At 48.6% G+C, this 16,734-nt stretch overlaps 1 protein-coding gene across 3 annotated transcripts in view; it reads left to right on the top strand.

The window, feature by feature from the left end:
- Positions 1 to 16,734, top strand: part of MYH14 (myosin heavy chain 14) — a 92,819-nt gene that overhangs the window by 68,602 nt on the left and 7,483 nt on the right. For all 3 annotated transcript variants that reach the window (XM_049900775.1, XM_049900776.1, XM_049900774.1), the window contains 10 exons: positions 1,870 to 2,082; positions 3,936 to 4,080; positions 4,894 to 5,100; positions 5,997 to 6,101; positions 6,197 to 6,349; positions 8,146 to 8,394; positions 10,410 to 10,622; positions 11,666 to 11,878; positions 13,619 to 13,780; positions 16,011 to 16,139. In XM_049900775.1, the coding sequence (XP_049756732.1) occupies positions 1,870 to 2,082; positions 3,936 to 4,080; positions 4,894 to 5,100; positions 5,997 to 6,101; positions 6,197 to 6,349; positions 8,146 to 8,394; positions 10,410 to 10,622; positions 11,666 to 11,878; positions 13,619 to 13,780; positions 16,011 to 16,139 (1,789 nt within the window). The remainder of the gene's footprint in view (positions 1 to 1,869; positions 2,083 to 3,935; positions 4,081 to 4,893; positions 5,101 to 5,996; positions 6,102 to 6,196; positions 6,350 to 8,145; positions 8,395 to 10,409; positions 10,623 to 11,665; positions 11,879 to 13,618; positions 13,781 to 16,010; positions 16,140 to 16,734) is intronic.

The following is a 16,734-nucleotide window of genomic DNA, read 5'->3' as shown; positions in this document are numbered from 1 at the left end:
GGGTTCGAATCCTGTCTTCTCCCCTTCCTGGCTGTGTGACCTTACCCAATTGATGTAACTTCTCTAGCCTCAGTTTCCTTAACTATAAAATGGGAGTGAATTTAAAAGTTGCCCCTTGGGTTAGTGTGAGGATTGAATAAGAAAGTGCTCATAAAATGCTTGGCACACAACTCTTCAGACATGGATTGGACTGGACAATGGGTTGGAGAGGGATATTGGTGAAGAGTGAGCTTCTTGGATCAGGTGGACACTTGAGACTATGTTGGCATCTCCTGCCTGGAGGGGAGCTGAGAGGGTGGAGGGGATTAGAAGCTGGCGAAAAGGACACGAAAAGAGAGAGTGGAGGGAGAGAGCAGGCTGTCTCATTGGGGGGAGAGTAATTGGGAGTGTGTAGCAAGGTATATATGGGTTTTTGTGTGAGAGACTGACTTGATTTGTAAACTTTCACTTAAAGCACAATAAAAATTATTTAAAAAAAAAATGCTTGGCACACCCTAAGCCCACAATAAATGCAGGGTGTTTTCATTACCACTTTACATTATTGTTCTTATTTTTTTTTTTTTAATTGAGATAAAATTAACCATTTTAAATTGAACGGTTCAGTGTCATTTAGTACATTCACAGTGTTGTGCAACCATCACCATTGTGTAGTTTTAAAATATTTTCATCCCCCCAAAATAAAACCTCATACCCATTAGCAGTCATTCTCCACTCCCCTCCCATCCCCTCCAATGCTGTTGAGTCCGTTTTGACTCACAGTGACTCCATGTGTTACAGAATAGAACTGTGCTCCATAGGGTTTTCTTGGCTATAATCTTTACAGCAGCGGATCACCAGGCCTTTTCTCCGCAGTGCTCCTGTGTGGGTTCGAACTGCCAACTTTTGGGTTAATAGCTGAGCACAAATTGTACACGCCACCCCAGGACCTCCCCATCCTCTAGGCAACCACTAATCTACTTTCTGTCTCTGTGAATTTATCTAATCTGGGCATTTCATATAAATGGGATTATAAGATACATGGCCTTTTGTGCTCTTGTTATTATTTTTATTACCATCCGCACAGTCACTCTGTGAAGTGAGGTATTCATCTCCTCTTCACAGACCAGGAACCTGACTTTGAAAGAGGCGAAGTCACTTGCCAGGGTCACACCATAAGCAGCAGAGTATGGGATACAAACCCAGGTCTGCATGGCTCCTGGGGTGATTTAACCTCCAGTCAATACCACCCTTTGATTGAGCTTCTTTTTGCAGTGACCCTGCACAGAAGGACGAGAGACTGGGTCCCATAGTGGTCACCAGCAGGGACTCTGGGGTCAGCTCTGCCACTCCTTGGCCATGCAACCTGGGCAAGTGATTTCCCCTCTCTGTGCCTGAGTTGGAGCCTTGGTGGTGCAGTGGTTAAGCTCTCAGCTGCTAACTGAAAAGTCAGCAGTTCAAACCCACGAGCTGCTCCACAGGAGAAAGATGTGGCAGTCTGCTTCCCTAAAGATTTATAGCCTTAGAAACCCTATGGGACAGCTCTACTCTGTCCTATAGGGTTAATATGAGTCAGAACTGACTCAACAACAGATGGGTTTGATTTTTTTGGTTTGATGCCTCAGTTTCCTCGTTTGGTATAAGGATTAAGTGAGCCGATAGAGGTAGAGGGCTTGCATGTGGCAGGAACCCAGGAAGTGTCAGCTGGGGTTATTGTTGGTGCCACTCCCATTTTACAGCTGAGAAAAACGAGAGTCTGAGTAGTGGTGTCACTTGCCCAAGAGCAGAGCCAAGATCTGAACCCTGGACTGGTTACCCCTGGAGCTCCCCGGGAGTCCCATCCCTCAGCCCTGCCTGCCCCTGTACCAACTTCACGTTCTTGTCAACCCCCAGAGCGGTGGAGGAAGGCGGGGCGCGAGCCCAGCTGCTGAAATCCCTACGGGAGGCTCAGGCAGGACTGGCCGAGTCCCAGGAGGACCTGGAGGCGGAGCGCGCAGCCCGGGCCAAGGCAGAGAAGCAGCGCCGGGACCTGGGTGAGGAATTGGAGGCGCTGCGGAGTGAACTGGAGGACACGCTAGACTCCACCAACGCACAACAGGAGCTCCGGTGAGGCCAGGCTGCCCAGGCAGGAGGAGGGCTGGGGTGGCAGAGGGCCTTGAACACAAGGGTCTCCATTTACACCATGGTTTAGTCATCCAACAACTGTGTTATTTTCGTTTTTTTTTTTTTTTTCTGATGTTGTTATTGTTGTGAACATACACAGCAGAATATACACCGATTCAGCAATTTCTACATGTACAATTCAGTGATATTGACTACAGTCTTCAAGTTATACAACCATCCTCACCCTCCTTTTCCGAGTTGTTCCTCCTCCATTAACATAAACTCACTGCCCCCTAAGCTTCCTATCTAATCTTTCGAGTTACTCTTGTCACTTTGATACCATATAGATAGTTCTTTAAAAGGCGAACATTCTTAATTTAGTTTTTGTTTTTTTAAATCATTTCTTTTTTTTATTGTGATAGAAATGTGTATAACAAGAAAGTGTTCACGGTGGTGGCTGAACAACATGTCGGACCCAATTAATGTCACTGAACTAACTGTACACGTGAAGGTTGTTGAAAAGGCAAATGTTTTGTTACCTACATATGTACTACAAAAAAAGGTACTCTGTGGGGTGCAGTTCTACTCTGAAACACACAGGGTCACCATGAGTTAGGATCCACTTGAAAAAAAAAAAATATATATATATATATATATACATATAGATAACAAAACATTTGCCATTTCAACACTTTTTACATGTACAATTGAGTGACATTAATTACAGTCAGTGTATTGCTCAGCCGTCACCACTATCCGTTTCCAAATTTTTCCATCACCCCAAACAAATTCAGTGCCCCCCAATTAATGACTCCTGCTTTTTCCCCACTCCCCACCCCGATAAAAGAAATTAAAAAAAAAACTATTGCTGTCAAGTCCATTCCAACTCAGAGCAACCCTGTAGGACAGAGTAGAACTGCCCCAAAGGGTTTCCAAGGAACAGCTGGTGGATTCAATTGCCGACCTTTTGGTTGGCAGTCGTAGCTCTTAACCACTAGCCACTAATAAATTTTGGTGTCTATGCATTTGCCAAATTCTAGATATTTCCTGTAAGTGGGATCATGCAATATTTGTCCTTTTGCAGCCGACTTATTTCGCTCGGCACGATGTTTTTAAGGTTGATCTGTGTTGTGGCATGCATCAGGATTTCACTTCTCTTTATGGCTGAGTAATATTCCATTGTGTGGATGGGCCACATTTTGTTCATCCATTCATCCAGCATTTGTTTATTGAACACCAGCTCTGGACCCAGACCTGTTGCCATCAACTCTACTCTATAGGACAGGGTAGAACTGCGCCACAGGATTTCCAAGGCTGTAAATCTTTATGAAAGCAGACTACCACATCTTTCTCCTACAGAGCAGCTGGTGGGTTTGAACTGCCAACCTTTTGGTTAGCAGCCAAGCGCTTAAGCATGGCCCCACTAGGGCTCCTCCGCTCTGGGCTCGGCCTGGGCCTTACCGGGGGCAGAGATGGGTCAGACATGGTGTGGCCCTCAGGAGCTCCTGGTCGGCAGGAAGGTAGCCTCAGGCATAGACTCAATCCAGACCAGAGTTTGCTGTAATGGTGTAACAGGGCATTGGGGATAAAGAGAGAGGGCCCTAAATCAAGTCTATGGGAGGGGTATCCAGGACGACTTCCCTGGAAGAGGTTTTGAAAGATGCGTAGGAGTTCACCCTTAAAGCCACACTCCTCCCACAACATCACTACTCAGATCCGTTGGGGAGTGTGGGGTGAGCGCCCCGTCCTTGGAGTGAACCAAGAAAAAAAGGCACAACCATCTCTCAGGAGCTCCCCCAAAGTGTCTGCCTTCCCTCAATTCTGAAATTTTGTTTTCTTCCTCCCCCAAATAAAAGATCCAAAAGGGAACAGGAAGTGACAGAGTTGAAGAAGGCTCTGGAGGAGGAGACAAGAACTCACGAGGTGGCGGTGCAGGAGCTGAGGCAGCGCCATGGCCAGGCCCTGGGGGAGCTGGCAGAGCAGCTGGAGCAGGCCCGGAGGGTGCGTGAGGGCAGGGTCCGTAGGGAGGGGGCCGGTGGGACACTGGTTGGAGGAGGTACCTCTGTCGAGTTCTAAGCCAGCCCATCTCTCTGGGATTCTATCCTCACGCGTTCATGTCATTTCATCTTTCACTCAACAAGCATTAATTGAATGCGCACTGTGTTCCAGGCATGGTACTGGGGACAGGCAGCGAACCGAACAATCAAAACTCCCTATTCTTGTGGCACTAACGTTCTAGTGGGCAAGTGAGAGAGTAAATAGAATAAACCCACGCATATTACAATGTTGGGGTGATAAGCTCTGTGGGAAAACAAGGAACAGGGAAAGGTGGGTCAGAGCACTAAGGGGATGTGGGTTGTAATTTTGAATAGAGTGACCACAAAAGAACTCTGAGAGAAGGTGACACCTGAGTAAAAAACTGAGGGAGGTAAGGGGGAGCCATGTGGGCATCAGAGGGAAGTGTGTGCCAGACAGAGGGAACAGCCAGTGCAAAGGCCCTGAGGTAGGAGGGTGCCTGGGTGTTTAAGGAACAGCGGGAAGGCCAGTGCGGCTGGACCAGAGTGCATGGTGGCAGGGGAGAGAGGAATGTGATCTCAGGACCCAGAAATAACTCCCCACAAGGGGTTCTTGTCCTGGTGGGGGAGGTAGATAAGGACACAAACACTCCTGGTGCTATGAGACATGTGCCCAGTGGAAGTAGACAAGGCATTCTACAAGCCCAAAAGAGGCCCACGCTGCACCCTGGGATCCCTGGCCTGGTGGATAGGTGAGGGGACACTTAACAAACTTTTGCTCATCTCCCTGCCCCACCAGGGCAAAAGTGTGTGGGAGAAGACCCGGATGTCCCTGGAAGCCGAGGTGTCCGAGCTACGGGCAGAGCTGAGCAGCCTGCAGAGCACAAGGCAGGAGAGTGAGCAGCGGAGGCGCCGCCTGGAGTCCCAGCTGCAGGAGGTCCAGGGCCGGGCCGGTGACGGGGAGCGGGCACGGGTGGAGGCTGCCGAGAAGCTGCAGCGAGCCCAGGTGAGTGGAGCGGCAAGGGCTGGTTGGGGAGGAGGGTGGTCTCTGCTGCGTGGCCACTTGTGTGGCCACTTGTTGGCTAGTAAGAGTAATACTACTGAAAACATTTGTGATTAAGTTCTTATATATACTTACGTTTTCACTTCTCGTGGATATATACCTAGGAGCAGAATTGCTGGGTCATAGGGTAACTCTAAGGAGCCCTGGTGGGGCAATGGTTAAGTGCTCAGCTGCTAACTGAAAAGTCCGCAATTTGAACCTATCGGGCGGCCCCAGGGGAGAAAAGACCTAGTAATCTTCTCCCATAAAGATTACAGCCTAGGAAACCCTATGAGGCGGATCTACTATGTCACATGGGGTCACTATGAATCAAAAATCTACTTGACAGCGTTTAACAATAACAACAGGATAACTCTGTGTTTAACCTAAGGCATTAGGGTTTCAGTGGTAGAATTCTTGCCTTACCTGCGGGAGACCTAGGTTCGATTCCTGGCCAGTTCACCTCATTGCACCGCCACCACCCATCAGTGGAGGCTTGCGTGTTACCATGGTGCCGAACAAGTTTCACCAGGACTTCCAGACTAAGACAGACTAGAAAGAAAGTTCTCATAATTAACTTCCAAAAAATCAACCAATGAAAACCCATGGATCGCAACAATCTGATCGGCAACTGATCATAGGGATGGCTGAGGACCATTGTGCATGGGATCGCCATGAGGCAGGGGCCGGCTCTGTGGCAGCTAACAACATTTAACATTCTGAAACGCTGCCAGCATAGCGGTTGCTCCAGCGTGCATTCCTGCCAGCAGGGTGTGGTGGGGATTTGAGATGGAGAGAGGGGATGGGTTGGCTGGGTTGAAGCCCCGGTGGAGGGCTTCACCCCAATGCTCCACCTGCAGGCTGAGCTGGAGAATGTATCTGGGGCACTGAGCGAGGCCGAGTCCAGAGCCATCAGGCTGAGCAAGGAGCTGAGCAGCACCGAGGTCCAGCTGCACGATGCCCAGGTGACCCCAGGCCTGACCTTTGATCCCCCACCCCCCACACCAGCCCCCACCCTTCTCCTGACCCCAACTGACATCTGTTTTCCCTCTGTCTACAGGAACTGCTACAGGAGGAAACCAGGGCGAAGCTGGCCTTGGGGTCCCGGGTGCGAGCCCTGGAGTCTGAAGCCACTGGCCTGCGGGAGCAGCTGGAGGAGGAGGCAGCTGCCAGGGAACGGGCGGGGCGGGAGCTACAGGCAGCCCAGGCCCAGGTGAGCAGTCCAGGGGGACACCTGTACAGGAGACACCATCTCCTACCCTGCTCTCCCTGGGTCCCCCAGTTCAGGGACAGTGTCTTAGTTTGCTAGTGCTGCCATAACAAAAATTACGAGTGAGTGGTTTTGAAGAACAGGAATTTATTTCCTCATAGTTAAGGAGGCTCAACTACTAACTGGAAGGTTGGTGGTTTGAACCCACCCAGTGGCACCATGGAAGAAAGGCCTGGCAATCTGCTTCTGTAAAGATGACAGCCAGGAAAACCCTCTGGAACTCAGTTCTCTGTGACTCATGGGTTAACTTGATAGCAATGGTTTTGGTTTTGGGAACACTAGAAGTCTAAATTCAGGGCATTAGCTCTAGGGGAAGGTCCTTCTTTGTCTCTTTCAGCTTCTAGTAGCTGCTGGAAATCCTTGCTATTCCTGGTCTTGTAGATGCATTTGCCTCTGTCATCTTTCTTCCCCTGTAGGTCTCTGTGTCTATTCTGCCCTTTTTATAAGACACCACTCAGAAGGGATTAGGTTTAGGACCCACCCTACTCCACTATGACCTCATTCACATAACCCAAAAAAAAAAAAAAAACCTAAAAACCACTATTTTCAAACAGGGTCATGTCCACAGATATGGGGGTTAGGACTTCAATATAACTTTGTGGGAGACACAATACAATTTATAACAGCCTCATTGTCCACCAAGTCATCCGGTCAAACCCCTGAGTGCTATTCTCACCCCCTCCCTCTGGTCACTCCCCACAGCCCTCCTGCCCTGGCACAGCCCTGTCGCCCCTCCTCTCTGTTCCCACAGCCCCCGCTGTGGTTCAGGCCTCATCTGAGATGAGGCTGAGGAACCTCATTGCAGCCTCTTCTCAAGCCTCCCAACCTCCAGTTTCTCCCCCTCCAGACTCAAAAGGGTCTTTCTACACCCAGAGCTGGCCCTGCCTCTCCCCTGCTCACAGTTCTCTCAGGGTTCCCCAGGCCCCTCCCTGGACAGAACCTGTACCCCTCAGCCAGGCATTCGAGGCCATGCATTCTCCAGTCCTTCTTTTGTCTTCAGCTGTATTCATGTCTCATCTCTCTTCCACTTCACTTAGAAAAATCAACATCAGCCTCCTCTACACTGGAAGCCTCCTGAGCTTCCACAACCCTTCGTTCTCTTTTTGTCCTACGCCAATCACCCTGGGCAAGGACTTTTTGTGGTCGAGAGTCTTCCCACTAAACTCAGAGCTCTTTGAAGGTGGTACCCTATCAGAGTTAGATCTAAGTCCCCACCATCACCCAGCATAAAGCCTGGAATACAGTAAGCCTTGAAAAAAATGCCTGTTGAATGAATGAGTGATGAATGCATGCCTGAAAATATCCCCTCTCCAACTGGCAGACTCCTACACCCACCTCAAGACCCATCTCAAATGTCCTCTTCTCCAGGAAGCCTTTTCTAAATGTTCTAAGCAGAATCCTACCCCTGTTTTGAACTCCTATGGCTCTCCTACTTCCTCTACCTTAGCCTCTGTCACCCTGGCTGTGACTCTCAGTCTCCTCCATCAGACTGGGGATTCCCCAGGTAGAGTCTGGGTCTGATTCATCTCTGGGTCCTGGCAGAAGTAACTCTAACCCCCTAGAGGAGCCAAGACTCACAGTACTCATAACCTCAGCCCGCCTTTGAGGCAACGGGCCCTGTGGAATGATTCCTTTCTCTCTTCAGGCCTCAGTCTCCTCACCTTGGAAATGGGGACACCACCAGCCCACACCTTGGTCATGACCATGACTGCCACTGACACTTTCCTCCCTCCTCCCAGCTCTCAGAGTGGCGGCGGCGCCAGGAGGAGGAAGCAGGGGCACTGGAGGCAGGGGAGGAGGCACGGCGACGTGTAGCCCGTGAGGCTGAGGCTCTGACCCAGCGCCTGGCAGAAAAGACAGAGGCAGTGGAGCGGCTGGATCGGGGCCGCCGCCGGCTGCAACAGGAACTGGACGATGCCACCATGGATCTAGAGCAACAACGGCAGCTCGTGAGCACACTGGAGAAGAAGCAGCGCAAATTCGACCAGGTAGGGCACCTTGGTTTACCCAGCTCGGAAATCAGGGTGCTAATCTATGCTTCCCATGGTCATTGTGAGAAGTTGGTAATATGCAAGATGCTTCTTCCCTCTGATCCTCTGTGAAGTGGGATAATGAGAGGATAGCCATCCAGCCTGATTTCTGCCTGTTGTTCCAGCATAATTATTAGTAGCATTCCCTTTTACTCTCAAAAGTGTCCTGATTTGGTGACTGAACATTTTGATCAGAGATTCTCCAGAAGATGGATGAACCGCTGAAATTATTGCCCTGAGATAATCTTTAAACCTTAAGCCAAAAATATCCCCTGAAATCTTCTTAAAACCAAACAGTAGTTTAGCATAACTTGTCAGGAATGTCTGCCTTGTGCATTATGCTCTTTTAAGAACTATCTGTATGGAATAAAATTGGCAACAGCAACTTGAAAGATTAGATAGGGACCTTAGGGGCAGTGAGTTTATATTAATGGGGGAGAACAACTCAGAAAAAAGGCGAGAATGATTATACAACTCAAAGAATGTAATCAGTGTCACTAAGTGGTACATGTAGAAACTGTTGAATTGGTGTAGATTTTGCTGTGAATATTCTTAGCAACAACAACAAAATTAATGAAATTAAAAAAAAAAAAAAGATGCTCTAGAAGAATCCCATTCAAAAGCGGGGAAAATGTAGAACAGAATGAAATTCTCATGGAATTCAGACTTTCTGAAGCCAGAGAGGCTGGATGAACCCCCAAAATTATTGCCTTGAGATCATCTTTAAACTTTAAACCAGGAATACCCCTGCAGTCTTCTTTTAACCAAATAGCAGTTTAGCTTAATTAATAAAGAGTGTCCGCTTTGAGCACTGTGTTCTTTTAAAGAACTACATGGGATCAAATGACAACAGCAACTCAAAAGGTCAGATAGGAAAGCTTAGGGGAAAGTGAATTTATATCACTGGGGGAGGAATAATTCAGAAAAGGAAGGTGGGAATAGATGCACAACTGGAAGAATGTGATCAGTGTCATTGAATTATACATGTGGAAATTGTTGAATTGGTGTATCTGCTGTGTATATTTTCAACAACAGTATAAAAAAAAAGTGTCCTGGTTTGGATGATAAAATATAATAAGGACACTCTCTGAGTACCCCTGAGAGTACTTACAAGAATTAAATGAAATAACACATTTCATTTCTGCTGACTCACTGTGTACCTCAGGCAAGCTGCTTTTCCCGTCTCAGTCTTAGTTCACCCATCTAAAAAATGGGGATAATATTTACAGTTTTCAAATCTCTCCTGAAATAATCCTGTCTCTTCACTCATATCTGTCTTGTCCTGAAGCATATTTATCATAAAGTCCTTGTGTCGTAATTCCAATATCTAGATCATCTAAGGTCTGTTTCTATTGACTGATTTTTCTCTTAATTATGAGTCCTGTTCTCTTCCTTTTTCATGTCTTGTAATTTTTATCGGTACCAGTCATTGTATCTAAAAAAAAAAAAAAAAGTAAAGGTTGAAGTATATTAAATATATATATATAATTTTTTTCTACCACCACCACCACCCCAAGAGGAGGAAACACCCTTTCCTCTATTAGATATCTAGAGTGAGAGGTATAAGGAGCCATGGTGGCATAACAGTTAAATGCTCAACTGCCAACCAAAAGGTTGACGGTTTGAATCCACCCGGTGACTCCACGGGAGAAAGACCTGGTGATCTGCTTCTGTAAATATTACAGCCAAGAAAACCCTATGGAGCAGTTATATCCATCACATGGGGTTGCCATGAGTTGGAATAGACTCAGTGGCATCTGACAGCAACAACAGGGTAAGAGGCTCATAAGTTTGATCCAATCAGGAGTTGAGCTGGTTTGGGACAGGGTTACAACTTTAATCCCTCTACCTTCCTCTTGTGTCCCTGCCTCTGTTTCTTTGTCTCTGTCTCTAGCTGCTCCCTGTTCCCATCCCCTTGTATACACCTTTCAGCTAATCTATTTCCCTCTACCCCATCTCCCTGAACTTGGAAGCTCCTGGCAGAGGAGAAGGCAGCTGTACTGCGAGTGGTGGAGGAACGTGAACGGGTCGAGGCAGAGGGCCGGGAACGTGAGGCTCGGGCCCTGGCACTGACACGGGCCCTGGAGGAGGAACAGGAGGCACGTGAGGAGCTGGAACGGCAGAACCGGGCACTGCGGGCCGAAATGGAGGCACTGCTGAGCAGCAAGGATGACGTCGGCAAGAGCGTGAGTGGGACGGTTAAGGGCTCGAATACTAGCTCAAAAGTTGGTGGTGCGAATCCACCTACTGGCACCTCAAAGGTCACACAGCCTTGAAATGCCTCTGAAGCAGTTCTACTCTGCACACATTGGGGTTGCCATGAGTCAGAATCAAAACAACAAGTATCTGAGTGGGGGGCACCTGCTCCCCAAGACACACATTTGGGCACCCATGTGCACAGACAGAATGTTGAAAGAGGTATACATACGTGTGTGCTCTCACACATAGCATGAAGATTACCGCCCATCAAAGTCATGTGTTCACATACAAACACAGATGACGAGGAGGGCTGCTCACCAAACTTAGGAGTTCATGTACACGTGCATAGAGTGTGAGGAGAATCTTCCATCAAACACATATGTTCATACAAACACAGGCCATGAGAACTGCTCACCAAACATACACATTCATGTACATGTACACAGAACATGAAGAAAATTTTCCATCAGATACATGTTTTCATGCACATAGAGTATTTGGGATTTGAATTTATACCTCCATGAAAGGTCTGGGAACCCCTAAGCTGAGAAAAAAGTAGAAGTAAATAGTTGTGAATTGGTAATATCCTGTAGAGTTTGGCATAAACCAACAACAGTCAGCTCTGGAAGTACATGCCTTCAACCCATTTCACACAGGATTCCTGAAGATGAAGCCCCAGTGAAGTGAGTTGACAATCCAAAATTACAAAACCCATGAGGAAATAATCCACCATGAGTGAGAGCCGGGTGACCTAACAAACACTTGAATTGGACTCTCAACAGCTTCAGAAAATAGAACTAAAATACACGGGATTATTAATAAAATGTTTTAGGATGACTGAGAATAAGATACATAGTAAGTAGGTGCTTGGTAGATGTTGAATGAATGAATGAACAAACGAATGAGTGAATGAACAAACTAGATGGGCATATCTACTTGATGTCTTCCCCTCCTCCATCAATGGAGGATCCTAGCCTGCTCCCTCCCTCAGTGACCCAGGTGCCCAGTGCTCAGTCTCCCTCTCCACCAGGTACATGAGCTGGAACGAGCCCGCCGGGTGGCAGAACAGGCAGCCAGTGACCTGCGAACACAGGTGACAGAGCTGGAGGATGAGCTGACAGCAGCTGAGGACGCCAAGCTGCGCCTAGAGGTGACAATGCAGGCTCTCAAGGCACAGCACGAGCGGGACCTGCAGGGCCACGATGAGGCTGGTGAAGAGAGGCGCCGGCAATTGGCCAAGCAGGTACAGGCAGGCGGGAGGCCACGGAGTCCCAATTCAGGTCGGGTGTGTTCTGGTGCAGACAGCCGCAAGAGGGGCCTGAGGTCTCATCCACCCAGCTGCTACTCAGTGTTTCTACAAAAGGCCCTCCTGCTAGCCACCCATCCTCCTTCCATGCACCCACACACATATCCTCTCCCCGACCCAGCCATCTACCTGTTGACCTACCCAATCATACATCATCCATCCACCAAACCACTCATCCACCCATCTACCTCCTTCATCTACTGAACCGCCTTTCTACCACCTTTAAAGTTTGCTTCCAACTCACTTTATACCCCTCCATCTGCCAGCTAACTCTGCAGTCAACCACTCACTCCTCCATCCACCCACTCATCTACCTACGCTGTCTCATTAACCACCTCATCCAGCCACCCATACGCAGCCTCTACACCAACTGATATTTGTACCCATACAACCAACCCTGAATCCAACTACTCCTTCATCTATCCAACTACTTCTCCATCTATTCAGCAATCTTATCTACCACAGCCTCTCCCTCAACCCACTTGCATCAAACCTTGCATCCAACCACTCCTCCATCACCCAACTACTCAACTACCTACCTCCCCATCTACTCAACCACCTCATCCACTCAACCACCCACTACACAGCTTCTGCACCAACTCACCCTTACACCCAGCTACCCACCCACCAACCCTGCATGCAACTGCCCCTCCATCTACCCAACCACCCATCTACCTCCACCATCTCCTCAACCACCCCAACCACCCTAACCACTCCAATCACTCATCCACCCACCACACAGCCTCTCCCCAAACCCACAGTACGTTCAACCCTGAATCAACAACTCTTCCATCCACTAGCCAGCCCCTTCCAGTCAACTTCCTCTCCCTAAGCCAACTACTTCTCTGTGTATACAGCCTCTCCATACCCCCCTCCATCCATCCTCCTCTCCACAACCCAACTACTCCCCAGTGTACCCAGCCCCTCCATAAAAAACCCAACCCGGTGCCATCGAGTCGATTCCGACTCATAGCGACCCTATAGGACAGAGTAGAACTGCCCCATAGAGTTTCCAAGTAAGCGCCTGGCAGATTCCAACTGCTGACCCTTTGGTTACCAGCCCCCAGATAACCCCTGTACTGCTCATCTCCACTCCCCTTCACCCGCATCCTACTCTCTGATTTACTCAGTCGTTCATCTGCTTCCTTCTGTGTTCCATCACTCCCTCCCTTTCTATACTATTCACTCATTGTTTACTCAACAAGGAGTGGATGTTCGGTGGTCTTCAGTGGGCAGGGCCCTCTACTGGGTGATGAGTACTGAACATGGAAGGGGCTGTGAGTGTCAGAAAGACCCCCCTGGGTCAACACAGGCAACAGACTGAAGGGGGTGAGACTGAAAGCTGGGAGGCGGGGAAGTAGAGAGAAACAGGTGATCCATGGCCAGGGGTCCCTGGGTGTTTTTCATCTCCCCTGGTCCCATTGATACAGCCATAGCTGAGTGTCCTAGACTTTGTCGTGGGGGTCCTGGGGAGCCATTAAAGGGTCAGTGTCGGCTCTGTGTGCCAAAAGACCCCTCTCGAGCTGTGTGAGAATGGGCTGGAGAGAAGGCTGGAGCAAGGGGAGAGGAGGAGGCTTGAGCTGGGGCTATGGGGACTGATAGGAGGGGACGGGAGCATGTAGAGGTGGCGTGGGCATCCTGTCCCCTGACCTGGTCCCTCTCGGCCTCCTGCCCCAGCTGAGGGACGCTGAGGTGGAGCGGGATGAGGAGCGGAAGCAGAGGGCCCTGGCTGTGGCCACCCGCAAGAAGCTGGAAGCAGAGCTGGAAGAGTTGAAGGCTCAGATGGAGACCGCTGGGCAGGGCAAGGAGGAGGCCGTGAAGCAGCTTCGCAAGATGCAGGTGAGGACGGGATGGGGCTTGGGCCAGGCTGGGGAGGGGAGGCTTCGAGTATCGCTGGAGCCCCCAGCATCACTTCAGGGCCTGAGACCAACTTAGACCCTGTCTCCTCGACCCCATGAGGAGCATCCAAATTAGTCAACACCTTTATAAATATCCATGATCCCTGGGTGGTGCAAATGGTTTGCACTCGACTAATAATCTAAGAAAGTCCTAACAACCTGCTTCCTCAAAGATTGTTGTTGTTGTTAGTTGCTGTTGAGTCAGTTCTGACTCATGGTGACCCTGTGTGTGTAGAGTAGAACTCCTCCATAGGGTTTTCAAGGTTGTGACCTTTCTGAAGCAGATCGACAGGCCTTACTTCTGAGGCATCTCTGGGTGAGTTTGAACCACCAACCTTTCAGTTAGTCGTCCAGCACTTAATGATTTGCGCCACCGAGGTGCACTCCTCGAAGATTACAGACAAGAAAACCCTATGAAGCAGTTCTACTCTGGCACGTGATGTCACCATGAGTCAGAATCAACTCGACGGCATCGGGTGTGGTTTTCGTTTATAAACATCCATGTTGCAAATACTTATTCGGTTCTTTTCTGTTTTATTTACCTTATTTAAAGTGTTTAATTTTTAAGTCCAATTTCCTCACTTTATTTTATTTTTGAAATGGAAGTACTTTAGCTGTTGTTTTCCTGATTATGAAAGTTATACCCAGTTCTTTTTTTTTTTGAAAGTATAGAAATTTGCTGGCCACCAATCACATGTGGCTATTGACTATCTGAAATCTAGCTGGTCCAAATTGAGATGGCCTGTGAGTGAAATATGGAGTCCCTGGGTGGTGCTAACAGTTAAGTGCTTGGCTACTAACCAAAAGGTTGGTGGTCTGAATCCACCCAGAGGCAACTCGGAAGAAAGGCCTGGAGATCTGCTTCCGAAAAATCAGCCATTAAAAACCCTATGGAGCACAGCTCTACTCTGAGCTACATAGGGTCACCATGAGTTGGAGTCAAATCCACAGCAAACGGTTTTTAGTTCTTTTAATATTTTATTGTTATTAAGGTAAAAGTTTACACAACAAATTAGGTTCCCATTTAACAATTTCTACACAAATTATTCGGTGATATTGGTTACATTTTTCACAATGTGTCGTTATTCTCATTCATTCCATTCTGGCTGTACCATTCCCAGTACTGTAGTTTCCCTGCCCCCTTACCTTCTCATTTTTACATTAGAGTCATTTTTTACCATTTGGTCTCCTATAGTTGATTTGGCAACTGCTTTTTATAAGTAAAATATACATACTGGATTTCAAAGACCTTAATACAAACAAAAGAATGTAGAATATCTCGTTAATTTTTATGTTGATTATAAATTGAAATAAGAATATTTTAGATATATTACACTCAATATAGATTTCAAATTAGTTTTGCCTGTTTTTTTGTTTTACTATTTTAATATTGTTGTTGTTAGGTGCCATCAAGTCTGTTCCAACTCATAGCAACCCCATTTGACAAAGTAGAACTGCCCCATAGGGTTTTCTTGGCTGTAATCTTTACGGGAGCAGATTGCCAGGCCTTTCCCCTACGGAGCCACTGGGTGGGTTCAAACCGCTAACCTTTTGGTTGGTTAGCAGCTGAGTGCTTAACCATTTGTACCACCAGGGCTCCTTTTTAGTGTGGCCACTAGAAAATTTAAAGCAACACACGTGGCTCACATTATATTTCTATTGGGCTGCACTGGTTTAGAAACATCCCCTCCAAACAGTAAAAATTGCCAGTCCTCTCCCCACTAAGAGAAAACCCCTGCATTTCAAAGTTACATCAAACAAATAACATCACCAAGTCACATAGTGGTTAAGCCTGCGGACTCTGAGGCTAGACAGCATGGGTTCAATTCTTGGTTCTGCCACTTCCCAGCCGGGTGGCCTCAGGCACATCAATTAGCCTCTGCCTCAGTTTCCTCATCTGTAAGCTATGGATGATCAAAATCCTTACTAACTGGAGTTGTGAGTATTAAGGGATACTGGTATATCTCTTAGAATAGGGCTCAGTAAGGACTTGCCCAGGGTCACACAGCAAGTGGATTGGGGGCTAGCACCCAGGTCTGTAGGACTCAGAGAACACCCTGCTTGTTCATGGGGAGTGAGGAGCCCCTGCTGGGTTGATGTGAGGGTGGGGGGCTCCCTGTATGGCAGCCCAAGCTGAACCTGCCCCCTCATCCCCAATCCATTCCACCCAGACCCAGATGAAGGAGCTATGGCGGGAGGTGGAGGAGTCACGCACCTCCCGGGAGGAGATTTTTGTCCAGAACCGCGAAAGCGAGAAGCGTCTGAAGGGGCTGGAGGCCGAGGTGCTGCGACTGCAGGAGGTAAGGCAGGGTAGGTGGGGCCATGGGAGTGGGTGGGGCCAATCCCATGCTGCCTCCCATGCCAGCCAAGAGGCGGGGCCGACCACACACTGCTTCCAATGCCAGCCCAAGGAGCGGGAAGGTGGGCGGGACCAACCACAGGCTGCCTCTAATAAGAGCCAAGGAATAGGGAGGTGGGTAGAGCCAACCACGGGCTTCCTCCAATGCCAACCTGAGGGGTAGGACTCTGTCCTGGGAGTGCTGGGAGCCATGGGAGGCCCATGAGCAAGGAAAGAGCAGAGTCAGCTCTGAGAATACATGGGGATTAGACTGAAGTGGGTTACTGGATATGGAGAGGAAGTTGAGGTGAGAGTCTGGGGGAGAGGACAAGGCAGAGAAGGTCAGAGAAACAGGAGGGGCAGGACTGTGGATGGTAAGGGGGCAGGAGGGGGTGACGATGGCACTCAGGGATCTGGCTCAGTGACTGGGGTGAACAGCAGTATCATCCCTGAGAAGGAGAGCCTGTTGGAGGAGCAGGTTTGGAGGAATTGCTGACCTCATTAGGGTTATGATGAGGGCGAGGGGCCTAGGGGGCAGGCAGCAGGAGGTGGACACG

Source organism: Elephas maximus, chromosome 11, assembly GCF_024166365.1.
Source record: "Elephas maximus indicus isolate mEleMax1 chromosome 11, mEleMax1 primary haplotype, whole genome shotgun sequence".
NCBI lineage: Eukaryota > Metazoa > Chordata > Mammalia > Proboscidea > Elephantidae > Elephas > Elephas maximus.
This window is presented reverse-complemented; position numbering and strand designations above follow the sequence as displayed.